At 39.0% G+C, this 13,477-nt stretch overlaps 1 protein-coding gene across 2 annotated transcripts; it reads left to right on the top strand.

Annotated features, from left to right (window-relative positions):
* Positions 1 to 288: 288 nt before the first annotated feature.
* LOC148973427 (uncharacterized) lies at positions 289 to 6,543 on the top strand. Of its 2 annotated transcripts, none has more exons than XM_089119987.1 (2): positions 289 to 1,130; positions 6,082 to 6,543. In XM_089119987.1, the coding sequence occupies exons 1-2, from the start codon at positions 486 to 488 to the stop codon at positions 6,238 to 6,240; spliced, it is 804 nt and encodes a 267-aa protein (XP_088976113.1). In that variant the 5' UTR covers positions 289 to 485; the 3' UTR covers positions 6,241 to 6,543. The 2 variants fall into 2 exon arrangements, with proteins under 2 accessions (XP_088976113.1, XP_088976112.1); XM_089119986.1 differs by having other exon boundaries at positions 289 to 1,204.
* Positions 6,544 to 13,477: the final 6,934 nt, after the last annotated feature.

Raw genomic sequence — 13,477 nt, 5'->3', positions numbered from 1 at the left:
AGAAGTTAATGAAAATGAAGTTTCTTTTTAAGTGTTCAATTGTTGGAATTGGGTGGGTGGGACTTGTAAAGACAAGGGACTCGTCAAAGGACTTGTGGATCTTGACTTGTGTTAGACTGACTTGTGCGCGAGCGATCGGTTGTTTGTGTTTGTAGCTCCGGAGAATTTCTTCACAAATCCTTGATTTTCTTCTTTACCACTTATTTATAAACAAGCACTTTCTATTTTTATATTATGTGAACTTATCCTCGATAGTATTCCTTATAAAACACAATTGGATTGCTTTGATATCGCTACTTCTATCCAACCTCCCTAAATCCTGGCTACTAGCCTTTAGCCCGCTAGCATTCCACGCGTGCCCTCTCGCCTATTGATCGTCTCATTTTACACCCGTTTCACTGAATCCTGGTTATTTCCGACATTTCAATCCTAAATTAGTAGTGATAGTTGTAGTATCACTACTAATTTACTGATCATCCGTTATAATGGCGAACATATCAGATGCGTGTCTAACATTACCTTTGAGTGCAGATGAAGACACATTCGAGCTCTTCACGGTGAAGCAGGAGCTGGAATACGTCGAGAAACAGATCCGCGGTTTACTGGTGAAGCAAGCCGAGCTGTTGGATCGGCGCTCAACGCTTGAAGCATCACGCGCCGACGCTAACAAATCAAATCACTCTTTGACTCCGAGTTCATCTACGCCGTACGTTACTCTGCCGAGGAAGATGCGATCATCTAAGGCTTCATTCACTCCGGCACCGAAACAACATGGACCATGGATCACACAGCGGAAGACTCGAGCCAGGACCAGAGCTGCCTCTCCGCCCCTCCCGGTCTTCGAGATCTCCACCCGGAACCGCTTCTCCCCTCTTCGCGAGCCGGAACGCGATGACGCCGTGATCATCGGCACATCCATAGTTCGCCATGTCCGCGCTAATTCGGATAAAGGTAAAGTGCGCACTCACTGCTTTCCTGGTGCTCGTGTTCTTGATGTCGCTGCACAGGTTCCCGAGATCCTGAACGGGGACGAGCGCGTCGGAGCTGTTGTGCTGCACGCGGGAGCGAACGACATCAGGCTGCGGCAGACGGAGGTTCTGAAGAAGGACTACAGGAGCCTGATCGAGACGGTACGCAGCACAGCGCCTAAATCAGCGATCATCGTGTCTGGGCCGCTTCCCACGTACAGACAAGGACAGGAAAGGTTCAGTAGATTATTTGCATTAAATGAATGGTTAATGTTATTGTGTAATGAACAGAGGCTGCACTTTGTAAATAACTGGCATCTGTTTTGGGAGAGACCGAGACTGTACAGCACAGATGGACTCCATCCCAGCCGAATCGGAGCGGCTGTGCTGTCGGACAACATCTCCAAGACACTACGCACCAGATGACTAATGAGTCAAAGTCCAAATTACAGCCTTTGCGGTCCAAACTTAACTAATAAGTATAGTATGGAACATTATATAGAAACTGTGTCTATTCCTCGTTTAGTGAAGCCAAACAATAAATCTAGTGTAGGATCTAGCAAAAATCTTATTGTAATTAAACCAGAAAATCAAAATATCAGTGAACAAAAACAATTTCTTAAGCTAGGTCTCCTAAACATTAGATCGCTCACACCTAAGGCGGTTATTGTAAATGAAATGGTCACAGACAATAACTTCGATGTTCTGTGCCTTACTGAAACCTGGCTTAAACCAAATGAGTATTTCGGTCTAAACGAATCTACTCCGCCAGGATCCTGTTATAAACATGAGCCTCGTCTGATCGGTCGTGGCGGCGGTGTTGCAACAATCTATAAAGATATTTTTAATATTACTCAGAAAACAGGTCACAGGTTTAATTCATTTGAAGTACTTGTGCTAAATGTTACGCTCTTAGATGTAAGAAAGAAATCCATATTATCTCTAGCCCTGGCTACTGTATATAGACCTCCAGGGCCATATGCTGAATTCCTAAAAGAGTTTGCAGACTTTCTCTCGGATCTATTGGTAAATGTCGGTAAAGCAATAATTGCTGGAGATTTTAACATGCACGTAGATAATACAAATGATGCTTTAGGGGCTGTGTTTACAGAGTTATTAAACTCCTTTGGGGTCAAACAAAACGTCAGTGGTCCCACACATCGTCTAAATCATACACTAGATTTAATTATATCATATGGAAGCGATCCAACTGATATAGATATTATACCGCAAAGCGATGATGTCACTGATCATTACATGGTGACTTGCATAATACGTACTGATGAAATATGTCATGTTGCACCACGTTATAGACCAGGCAGAACAATCCTTCCAACCACAATAGATGGATTCTCAAATAGCTTACCTGATCTATCTAAGCTGCTAAGTGAACCCAAACAAACAGATGAATTAGAGGAAATGACTAGCAGTTTAAGCACCATTCTTACTAGTACATTAGATATTGTTGCGCCAATTAGATTAAAAAAGGTTCGAGAGAAAATTAAAGCACCGTGGTACAACAGTGCTACGCATGCTATCAAGAGAGAAACTCGCAACTTAGAGCGTAAATGGAAACAAACTAATTAAGAGGTCTTTAGAATCGCGTGGAAAGACAGTATGTCACGTTATAAAAAGACACTAAAAACAGCCAGGGCTGAAAATCTCAGCAAACTAATCGAAAATAACCAAAATAATCCAAGGTTTTTATTTAACACCGTAGCTAGACTAACAAATAAACAGACATCACCAGAGCAAAATATACCTTTACAGTTTAGTAGTAATGATTTTATGAATTACTTCAATGCGAAAATAGAAAGCATCCGAAACAAAATTATAAATGTACAATCCGCTATGGTGTCTTATGATTCAGCTTCAATTATGGACCCTCTAGAACAGGGGTGTCAAACTCAAATACACAGTGGGCCGAGATCAAAAAATTGCTATAGGTCAAGGGCCGGACAGGTTAAACACTTATTGAAACAACGTATTATTATTATGAACCTGAAAACAACAAGGTCTATATATTATTGCCAATAAAACAACATTAATTAGGAAATAAAATAAAATAAAATTAATAAATAAAATCAGTTTCACTAATTTCTTATGGTTATTTACAAAAGTTATTTACTTCAAAGGAAAATCAAATGTCCTATAGCAAGAGAAAGAAATGCAAAAATGAAAGTCCACCTTTTCAAAGTTCACCTTCCTTCAAATTTGGCTGATTATTTATGCTGAAAAATGGCCGAGTTTTGGTCTGTACTAATCTGTCACTGTCACATCGGGGAAAATACCTTTTGAGTTACAGACTACCAAACGTTAAAGAGAAGAGTGCAAAAACTGATGAAAGAAGGCGTTTGTGGTTGACAGAGGCACAGCATCAGCAATACGGCACTGACATTGACACTGATGGAGGGGTTTGCATTTGCAATAGTGATGTTTTCTTATTTAATTTTTACAACATGGATGTGTGTAGCCACCGCCGCGCTGGACTATATTAGGGACTTTAAGCAACAGCCTCTGGTGGAATTGCGTATTGAGCTGCAGAACGGTAGGAATCTGTTATGCAACGTTACGGCTTTTTCCGCGTTCTTGTCAGCGCCGGTTTCAATACATGTTTCAGAAATAATATTTTTCTGCTCGTCCGGCACTTTGCAACAACACAGCATTGTTTCGGCAGCGACTTGCAGCATGTCTCCTCTAAAACTGATGTTTAACGTTACATTTTATGTGGCGTGAAAGTCGCATTCCATCCGAAATCCGATCGTTCAGACTGAGGCATATGGTATTTGAATAGGATTTCAAACCACATATGGATGTAGCTGCTAGCTTGAAACGGATTTCATGTGCTTTTTGGACTGACAATCTGAGCGTAGCCTATGTCGGAACAAGAAAATAGAAGGAAGAATTGCAGTACGGGCTATAGAAGCTCACCATTACCACATATTAACTTTAGTTTGTCAAAATATTACGCTCTCTCCTGCTTGGTAAGTCCATCTCTATATGATTTCGTACCTACCAAGGGTTTTTTCTGTGTTTTTTAGTGTAACAATGTGTTCCGTAGTACATACATAGTGCAGTAAATGCTGTTGTTTACATCCGAGTGCCCCCATAATGGCCACTCATCCGGGTTACCGCCCAGAATGTCACGCTTTCGCGGTCATGTTTCCTTGGTGACGCGTCATTGCTTGTCACGTGACACAGTGACGGCGGGCCAGCTCTAAAAATAAATACATTTTGTCATGCGGGCCAAAAATAATTCATTTGCGGGCCGGTTGTGGCCCGTGGGCCTTGAGTTTGACACATGTGCTCTAGAACAACTAAACCGCTTTACAACGATAGGACAGGAGGAGCTAAATAAACTTATCATTGCATCTAAACCAACAACTTGTTTATTAGATCCAATACCCACTAAACTACTGAAAGAACTATTACCTGTAGTGGAAGAGCCTCTCCTCAATATTATTAACTCGTCTTTATCTTTAGGTCATGTCCCAAAAATATACAAGCTGGCTGTAATAAAACCGCTCATTAAGAAACCGCAATTAGATCCAAATAACTTGGCAAATTACAGACCCATTTCAAATCTTCCATTTATGTCCAAAATACTTGAAAAAGTAGTGTCCGCTCAATTGTGCTCTTTTTTGCAAGAAAATGATATCTATGAAAAATTCCAGTCAGGATTCAGACCGCATCATAGTACAGAAACTGCGCTAGTTAAAATTACAAATGATTTACTTTTAGCTTCTGACCAAGGCTGTATCTCAATACTAGTCCTACTTGATCTTAGCGCTGCGTTCGACACTATAGATCATAAAATACTCTTGGATCGACTACAAAACTTCACCGGTGTCCAGGGACAGGCATTAAGCTGGTTTAGATCGTACTTATCGGACCGTTCTCATTTTGTCTGTTTAAATGGGAAAAAATCAAAGATAACGTCAGTAGACTATGGAGTACCGCAAAGATCAGTTTTAGGCCCTCTGCTATTCTCAATATATATGCTGCCACTTGGTAATATTATAAGAAAACATGGAATTAATTTCCACTTTTACGCTGACGACACTCAATTATATATTTCATCACGACCAGATGAAAACACTAACTCATCTAAAATGACAGAGTGTCTCAAAGATATAAAATGGTGGATGACGCGTAATTTCCTGCTATTAAATTCAGATAAAACGGAGGTATTACTTATTGGTCCAAAAAACTACTCACAAAACCTCTCACAATACAACTTTAATATAGACGGATGTCCTGTTACTTTATCCACAACAGTAAAAGACCTGGGTGTTATACTAGACCGCAACTTGTCGTTCGAAAATCATGTTTCATATGTTACAAGAACAGCCTTTTTCCACCTTAGAAACATTGCTAAGCTACGTAACATGCTATCTATTTCTGATGCAGAAAAATTAGTTCACGCATTCATGACCTCGAGACTAGATTACTGTAATGCTTTATTAGCCGGTTGTCCTGCATCCTCAATAAACAAGCTACAGTTAGTACAAAATGCAGCTGCTAGAGTTCTTACTAGGTCGAGAAAATATGATCATATAACACCGATTTTATCATCTCTACACTGGTTACCTATTAAGTTCCGCATCAACTACAAAGTACTACTACTGACCTATAAAGCCCTAAATGGTTTAGCACCTATGTACTTAACGGACCTTCTTTCGCCCTACAATCCACCGCGTTCCTTAAGATCACTAAATTCAAGGCTTCTGGTCATTCCTAGGATATCGAAGTCCAGTAAAGGAGGGAGGGCGTTCTCGCATTTAGCTCCAAAACTCTGGAATGGCCTTCCCGATACGGTCCGAGCCTCTGACTCGCTGACACAGTTTAAAACTAGATTAAAGACGCATCTCTTTAGTCAAGCATTCACATAATGCTTACCTTCTAGTCCTCTGTTATGCCATACGGAACCGTTTGCCACTGAAACTGCTTAACGCACCAGTGGGGCTCGACAGCCTTTTAGACAAACGGGTCGGCGCATATGGTTGAGTTGCGGAGAGTTCGGGTTACGGAGAGTTTGTGAGTTATAACGGAAATCATTATGAACATCAGCTATGCTAATTATTTCCCATCTGCCTTTCTGCTGTTATCTCAGGACGCTTGTCCCGAGAAAAATGGCGTTCGTCAGGTCCAGTTTTGTGTCCAGCCTCTCACGGGGATTTCGGATGCCCCAACGCCTGTGATGAGACGACTCAACGCCTGTGATGAGACGACTCAACGCCTGCGATATGTTATGGCGCCGTTTGATTCATAAACAATATTTATATTTAATATTTATATTTAAACAATATGAATGTAAGCCAGAGGAGAACTGGCCCCCGACTGAGCCTGGGTTCTCCCAAGGTTTTTTTCTCCATCCAATCTGATGGAGTTTGGTTCCTTGCCACTGTCGCCTTGCTTTTGGCTTGCTTTGAGCTTGCTCAGTTGGGGTTATTTATTTAGTGTTTAGCAATGTTGTTGATCTGTGTTGTGCTACTTACATGTTATCACTGTGAAGCTGCTTTGATACAATCTGTATTGTGAAAAGCGCTATATAAATAAATGTGACTTGACTTGACTTGACTTGACTTGTCCAGGGTTGATTTCAACCCTTCACCTCATCAATCAACTGCAGGTGCAAATCAAAGTTACTTGAGCTACAATATATAGGGGTGTATTCCACTCACAAAGACAATTTCTTTTTTCAGTTTTTTTGTTTTTATTTATATTGTACTAAATGTAATTTTTGTATTTATGGTTTCGCCTCTTGTTCCATTTAAGATCAATTTTGTCCTTTTATTATCCCTTTCTAGTTTATGACCCTTTTGTCTCAAATAACATAAAAAAAAAACAATAAATAAAAACCTAAATATACCATAAATGCATTTTTTAAAATATATTTCTTTCACTGGTTTCTAACATTTTCTGTCTGCTTTTTATGTTCTTGTTTGCCTTTCTTATATGCTATTGTTTTCCTTTCTTATATTGTAAAGCTTTGTACTGAAGTTGTAAACTTACTTTTTTGTATTTTGTTGCACTTGATTTTGTTTTCATTTTAATTTCTTTGTTTTTTTTTTTACTTAGGTTAACAAAAGGCTTTAAACAGAACATGGAAACAAATATGGACCATAAACCGTGTTTCTACTCTTTTATGACTTTACTTGTGCCCATATTGTGTAATTTGGAACACCCCATTTGTGAATCGTAACTTTTTTTGCTTTTTTTAAAAATTACTTTAAGTTTTTGTGAGGTTTATAATCTGTTTTGGTTTATTTTGTGTTCCCATTAAACAGCTGGAGGGACCGGCCAACACAGGATAGACAATCCAGTCTGATGTCCTTCACACTCTCATTGATGCTGCTCCTCCCCCCCTCCTCTACCTGTGTCATCTAGTTAATGTGGCCTGTGTTTGTTGGCTACTTTCAGCCCTTTGGTTCATCCTTCATTTTACCCTTTACACCTTGAGTCCACCTTTGTGCCAAGCCCCAGATTTATGGCGGAGCTGGTAATCTGAGGCCAAAAACAGGTCGACAGAGTGAAAGTTAGGTTGATGCTCTATCAGGTCCTCCATGGGCAGTTATTGCCCTGCAGTGCAGTGGTCTTGTCTCTGCCCAGGTCCCCATCTCTAATGGCTCCATCTGAGTTGGTTGTCCACCGAGTTGTAACTGGCACATTCACCAAAGGTCCCCCCTATCCTTTTATTGACTGTGTTTTGGCTCTACATCCCATCCTAAAGCAGCTTTGTCCACTTGACTTATTTTTTCTACTTTGTATTGTTTAACCTTGTTTTTTGTATTTCAGCACATTTTAGGTTTTTTATTTTAGGATTTTTTATGCCCTCTATATTTCAATCAGTCTGTTTTTTTTTTCCTTTTGTACAGTATTTTATTTACTAACTTCTATTTAAACTTTGTTCTGTGCCCTTTATGGTCTTGTCTAAGCTATTCTAAGACAGAACAAAATAAAGTTGTCAAGCATAAAAGCTGCACGTCTCAGATTATTCTTCCTTTTGCATTCCTATTGCCCTTTAGTGTTTGTATTTCTGCTGTTTGCCTTTTATGCCTTTGCCAGTTAAGTCCCTTTTTTTGCCCTGTTGTAGTGATTTTTACATATTTTTTCCTTGTGGTGTTAGATTAAATTTGTAATACCCTTTATGCCTTAATGCTCCTTAATTTTTGTCTCTGGACTTATGTCCTTATCATGGTCTCAATGGCACTTTTTGCATTTGTGCATTTTTCCCATCTTTTGTATTTTGATCTCTTGCCTTTGCATTTGAACCATCACTGCTCTTGTCTTTGCATTTTCCATAAACCTATTTTAGTTTTATTGGCTTTTTATGATTGAAAGTTTTTCATATATCTTTAATTTATGCTCCTTGCCTTGTAAGCCATTGTGCTGTTTTATGGCCCAGTCACATTGACCATTTTTATGCCCATTCCTATTTATCTGGAACAGTTGTATTTTGTATTAAAATGTACTTTATAAAAGGTTTGCCTTTACTGTTTGTGTGTTTTGTAAATGTATGTGCCTGTTTATATTCTGACTGCCTTCTGTATGTTAGCATTAGTGGCTGTCTTACTACACCATTTTTCTGCTTTGATTCATCTCTATGTTCTTGTGCTGATTTTTATTTGTGCCTGATGCTGCTATTTCATTCAGCCTGTTTGAATTTTGTTCTCCCCGATGGGATGGTTGAGTTTTCTGGGTACTTGATTTATTTTCATGAACTTCTGGAAAACTGGAGATCTTTCTTTTCAAGTGTTCAGCTGTTGTACTTCAGTGGGTGGGTCTTGTCCAAGGTTGATTTTTCACCCTGCACCTCATGAGTATCAACTGCAGGTGCAAATCAAAGTCACTTAAGCTACAATATATAGGGATGCCTCCCATGCAGACACTTTTTTTTCTTAAGTGTTTTAGTTACATTGTACTAATTTTGTATTTATCTTAATTAAAGGGACAACCAAACTATGGTTTCTCCTCTTGTTCCATTTGACTTTCTATTTTATGACCCTTTTGTCTGTCTTTGCATTTATTTTATATTTAGATCTTTATTTTAAAGCATTGTTTTTATTGTTAATAAATACCTTTTAACTTGTTTCTTACATTATCTGTTACCTTTTATGCCATTGTTTGCCCCTTCTTATATTGTAAAGCTTTGTATGAAAGTTGTAAACTTGTCTTGTATTTTGTTGCACTTTGTTTTGTTTTTAATTTTAGTTTTTAAACATTTTCAAAATTACTGTAAAGTACTTGTCAGGTTATAATCTTTTTTGTTTTCTTTTTTTTTTAAATAACCCATTATCCTGTGTTGGCTGGTCCCTCCAGCTGTTTAAACAGTCCAGTCTGATGTCCTTCTCACTCAGCATGAAGCCTCTCATTGATGCTCCTCCCGCCTCCTCTACCCATGTCATCTATTTAATGGGGCCTGTGTCTGCTGGCTCCTTGCAGCCTTTTGCCTCATCCTTCATTGCACCTTGGGTCAACCTTTGTATTCCAGATTACCAGCTCCGCCTAGGTGTTGATCCTCTGTCTTTGTGCCAAGCCCCAGACTTAACTTTCACTCTGTCGACCTATCCGTTCCACCATGGGCAATTATCCCTCAAGCTGTATCGGGGGTCTTGCCTTATTCCTTCAACCTCTGTGGTTCTGCCTCTGCCCTGCAGTGCAGTGGTCTTGCCTTGGGTCTTCAGCTCTGCCTAAATCCTCATCTCTAATGGCTCCATCTCATTTTGTTGTCTCCTGGGTTCTGCTTGGTCCATTTACCAAAGGTCCACCTATCCTTTTATTGACTGTGCTACGGCCCTACATCCTGGTGACCTTGTTGGGGCTTCCTGCCATGTTCTGCCTCCATATTCCCTCCATTATCTCCTCTGTGGTGGTTCCCTCTGTCAGCACATCCCTTGGTCACAGCTCTCTCTCAAGCTCCATATCAAAATGTCAATTATCCTCTGTCTCTTATTTAATACTGTTTTCAATTTCTTTTGATTTTTTTCAGTACTGTTGTATATTTCAGTTTCCTTTGTATTTCTATTTCCTTTGTAAGTTTAGTTGTAACTAAATGCTCCTTTTTATTTTTATGCTGTTGATTGAATTAATGTGTTTATTTTTTATTTTATATTTATGCTTTTGATTTGACTTTTAATGTATTTTTTTATTTTGGTGGGAAAGTTACTTTTTGAAAAGTTACTTTTTGAAAAGTTACTTTTTGAAAAGTTACTTTTTGAAAAGTTACTTTTTGAAAAGTTACTTTTTGAAAAGTTACTTTTTGAAAAGTTACTTTTTGAAAAGTTACTTTTTGAAAAGTTACTTTTTGAAAAGTTACTTTTTGAAAAGTTACTTTTTGAAAAGTTACTTTTTGAAAAGTTACTTTTTGAAAAGTTACTTTTTGAAAAGTTACTTTTTGAAAAGTTACTTTTTGAAAAGTTACTTTTTGAAAAGTTACTTTTTGAAAAGTTACTTTTTGAAAAGTTACTTTTTGAAAAGTTACTTTTTGAAAAGTTACTTTTTGAAAAGTTACTTTTTGAAAAGTTACTTTTTGAAAAGTTACTTTTTGAAAAGTTACTTTTTGAAAAGTTACTTTTTGAAAAGTTACTTTTTGAAAAGTTACTTTTTGAAAAGTTACTTTTTGAAAAGTTACTTTTTGAAAAGTTACTTTTTGAAAAGTTACTTTTTGAGAAGTTACTTTTTGAAAAGTTACTTTTTGAGAAGTTACTTTTTGAAAAGTTACTTTTACACAGGAGCACTTTTTAATAAAGAGAATTTATAAATGTCATGAAATTGATTGGACAACATTTGCTTTTGTATTTATACCATTTATGCCACTTGTACCATTTTATGCCCCTTTTCCCCTTCTTAATACTCATTTTGTGTTGTGACCATTTTTTTTGTCTGGTCTATTTGCACTGATGATATTGTGCTTGTTTGCTATTCTTTGCATTTATTTAATCTTTTAATACTTCCATACCTCTGTTACCTTTCCCTTTAAATTACTTGTAAATATGCCCTTGTCCTATTTGTTTTAGTCAATTTTAGTTGTATAGTGCTTCTCAAAATAGTTTAAAAGTGTCTTTATGCCACTTAATTTTAGCCTTTGTGTTCCTTTTCATCATTTATATTGATTTGTCCTAGTATCCTGTTCGAATCCCTCATTTAAGTTTGATTGTCAAATGATGGCCTTTGTTCATTATTTCTTATGTGTTTTTTTATATTATCTTTACAAAAGTGTAAAAATAAAAAATATTAAAAAGTCCCTATTTTTTGCGTGCGGGTAAAATAGAGTAATTACAATCACGTCTTATGACAAATCTACGCATGCGCGTGCGATCGGTTGTTTGTGTTTGTAGCTCCGGAGAATTTCTTCACTAATCCTTGATTTACTTCTTTACCACTCATTTATAAACAAGCATTTTTCTATTTTTATATCATGTGAACTAATCCTCGACACTATTCCTTATAAAAAACAATTGGATTACTTTGATATCGCTACTTATATCCGACCTTCCGAATCCCGGCTACTAGCCTTTAGCCCGCTAGCATTTCACGCGTGCCCTCTCGCCTACTGGTCGTCTCATTCTATACCCGTTTCACTGAATCCTGGTTATTTCCGGCATTTCAGTCCTAAATTAGTGGTGATAGTTGTAGTATCACTACTAATTTACTGTTTATCTGTTATAATGGTGAACATATCAGATGCGTGTCTAACATTACCTCTGAGTGCAGGTGAGGACACGTTCGAGCTCTTCACGGTGAAGCAGGAGCTGGAATACGTCGACAAACAGATCCGTGGTCTGCTGGTGAAGCAAGCCGAGCTGTTGGATCGGCACTCAACGCTTGAAGCATCACGTGCCGACGCTCACAAATCAGTGGTTAGTAACGTTAACTCTTTGAGCCCGACTTCCTCTACTCCGTATGTTACTCTGCCGAGGAAGATGCGATCGTCCCGGGCTTCATTCACTCCGGCACCGAAACAGCAACATGGACCATGGATCACACAACGGAGGACACGAGCCAGGACCAGAGCTGCCTCTCCGCCCCTCCCGGTCTTCGAGATCTCCACCCGGAACCGCTTCTCCCCTCTTCGCGAGCCGGAACGCGACGACGCCGTGATCATCGGCACATCCATGATCCGTCATGTCCGTGCTACTACTTCGGGGAAAGGTAAGGTGCGCACTCACTGCTTTCCTGGTGCTCGTGTTCTTGATGTCGCTGCACAGGTTCCCGAGATCCTGAACGGGGACGAGCGCGTCGGAGCTGTTGTGCTGCACGCGGGAGCGAACGACATCAGGCTGCGGCAGACGGAGGTTCTGAAGAAGGACTACAGGAGCCTGATCGAGACGGTACGCAGCACAGCGCCTAAATCAGCGATCATCGTGTCTGGGCCGCTTCCCACGTACAGACAAGGACAGGAAAGGTTCAGTAGATTATTTGCATTAAATGAATGGTTAATGTTATTGTGTAATGAACAGAGGCTGCACTTTGTAAATAACTGGCATCTGTTTTGGGAGAGACCGAGACTGTACAGCACAGATGGACTCCATCCCAGCCGAATCGGAGCGGCTGTGCTGTCGGACAACATCTCCAAGACACTACGCACCAGATGACTAATGAGTCAAAGTCCAAATTACAGCCTTTGCGGTCCAAACTTAACTAATAAGTATAGTATGGAACATTATATAGAAACTGTCTATTCCTCGTTTAGTGAAGCCAAACAATAAATCTAGTGTAGGATCTAGCAAAAATCTTATTGTAATTAAACCAGAAAATCAAAATATCAGTGAACAAAAACAATTTCTTAAGCTAGGTCTCCTAAACATTAGATCGCTCACACCTAAGGCGGTTATTGTAAATGAAATGGTCACAGACAATAACTTCGATGTTCTGTGCCTTACTGAAACCTGGCTTAAACCAAATGAGTATTTCGGTCTAAACGAATCTACTCCGCCAGGATACTGTTATAAACATGAGCCTCGTCTGATCGGTCGTGGCGGCGGTGTTGCAACAATCTATAAAGATATTTTTAATATTACTCAGAAAACAGGTCACAGGTTTAATTCATTTGAAGTACTTGTGCTAAATGTTACGCTCTTAGATGTAAGAAGGAAATCCATATTATCTCTAGCCCTGGCTACTGTATATAGACCTCCAGGGCCATATGCTGAATTCCTAAAAGAGTTTGCAGACTTTCTCTCGGATCTATTGGTAAATGTCGATAAAGCAATAATTGCTGGAGATTTTAACATGCACGTAGATAATACAAATGATGCTTTAGGGGCTGTGTTTACAGAGTTATTAAACTCCTTTGGGGTCAAACAAAACGTCAGTGGTCCCACTCATCGTCTAAATCATACACTAGATTTAATTATATCATATGGAAGCGATCCAACTGATATAGATATTATACCGCAAAGCGATGATGTCACTGATCATTACATGGTGACTTGCATAATACGTACTGATGAAATATGTCATGTTGCACCACGTTATAGACCAGGCAGAACAATCCTTCCAACCAC

This window comes from Pimephales promelas, chromosome 15 (genome assembly GCF_988280905.1).
Source record: "Pimephales promelas chromosome 15, fPimPro1.hap1.1, whole genome shotgun sequence".
NCBI lineage: Eukaryota > Metazoa > Chordata > Actinopteri > Cypriniformes > Leuciscidae > Pimephales > Pimephales promelas.
Note: the sequence above shows the minus strand (reverse complement) of the source record. Positions and strands in the feature narration are given on the sequence as shown.

Excerpts from the sequence above, each read along its gene's own strand:
- LOC148973427 (XM_089119986.1), top strand. The coding sequence starts at position 486 with ATGGCGAACATATCAGATGCGTGTCTAACATTACCTTTGAGTGCAGAT. Across the intron at positions 1,205-6,081 it reads TACAGACAAGGACAGGAAAG|GACGCTTGTCCCGAGAAAAA; the intron begins GTTCAGTAGATT and ends CTGTTATCTCAG.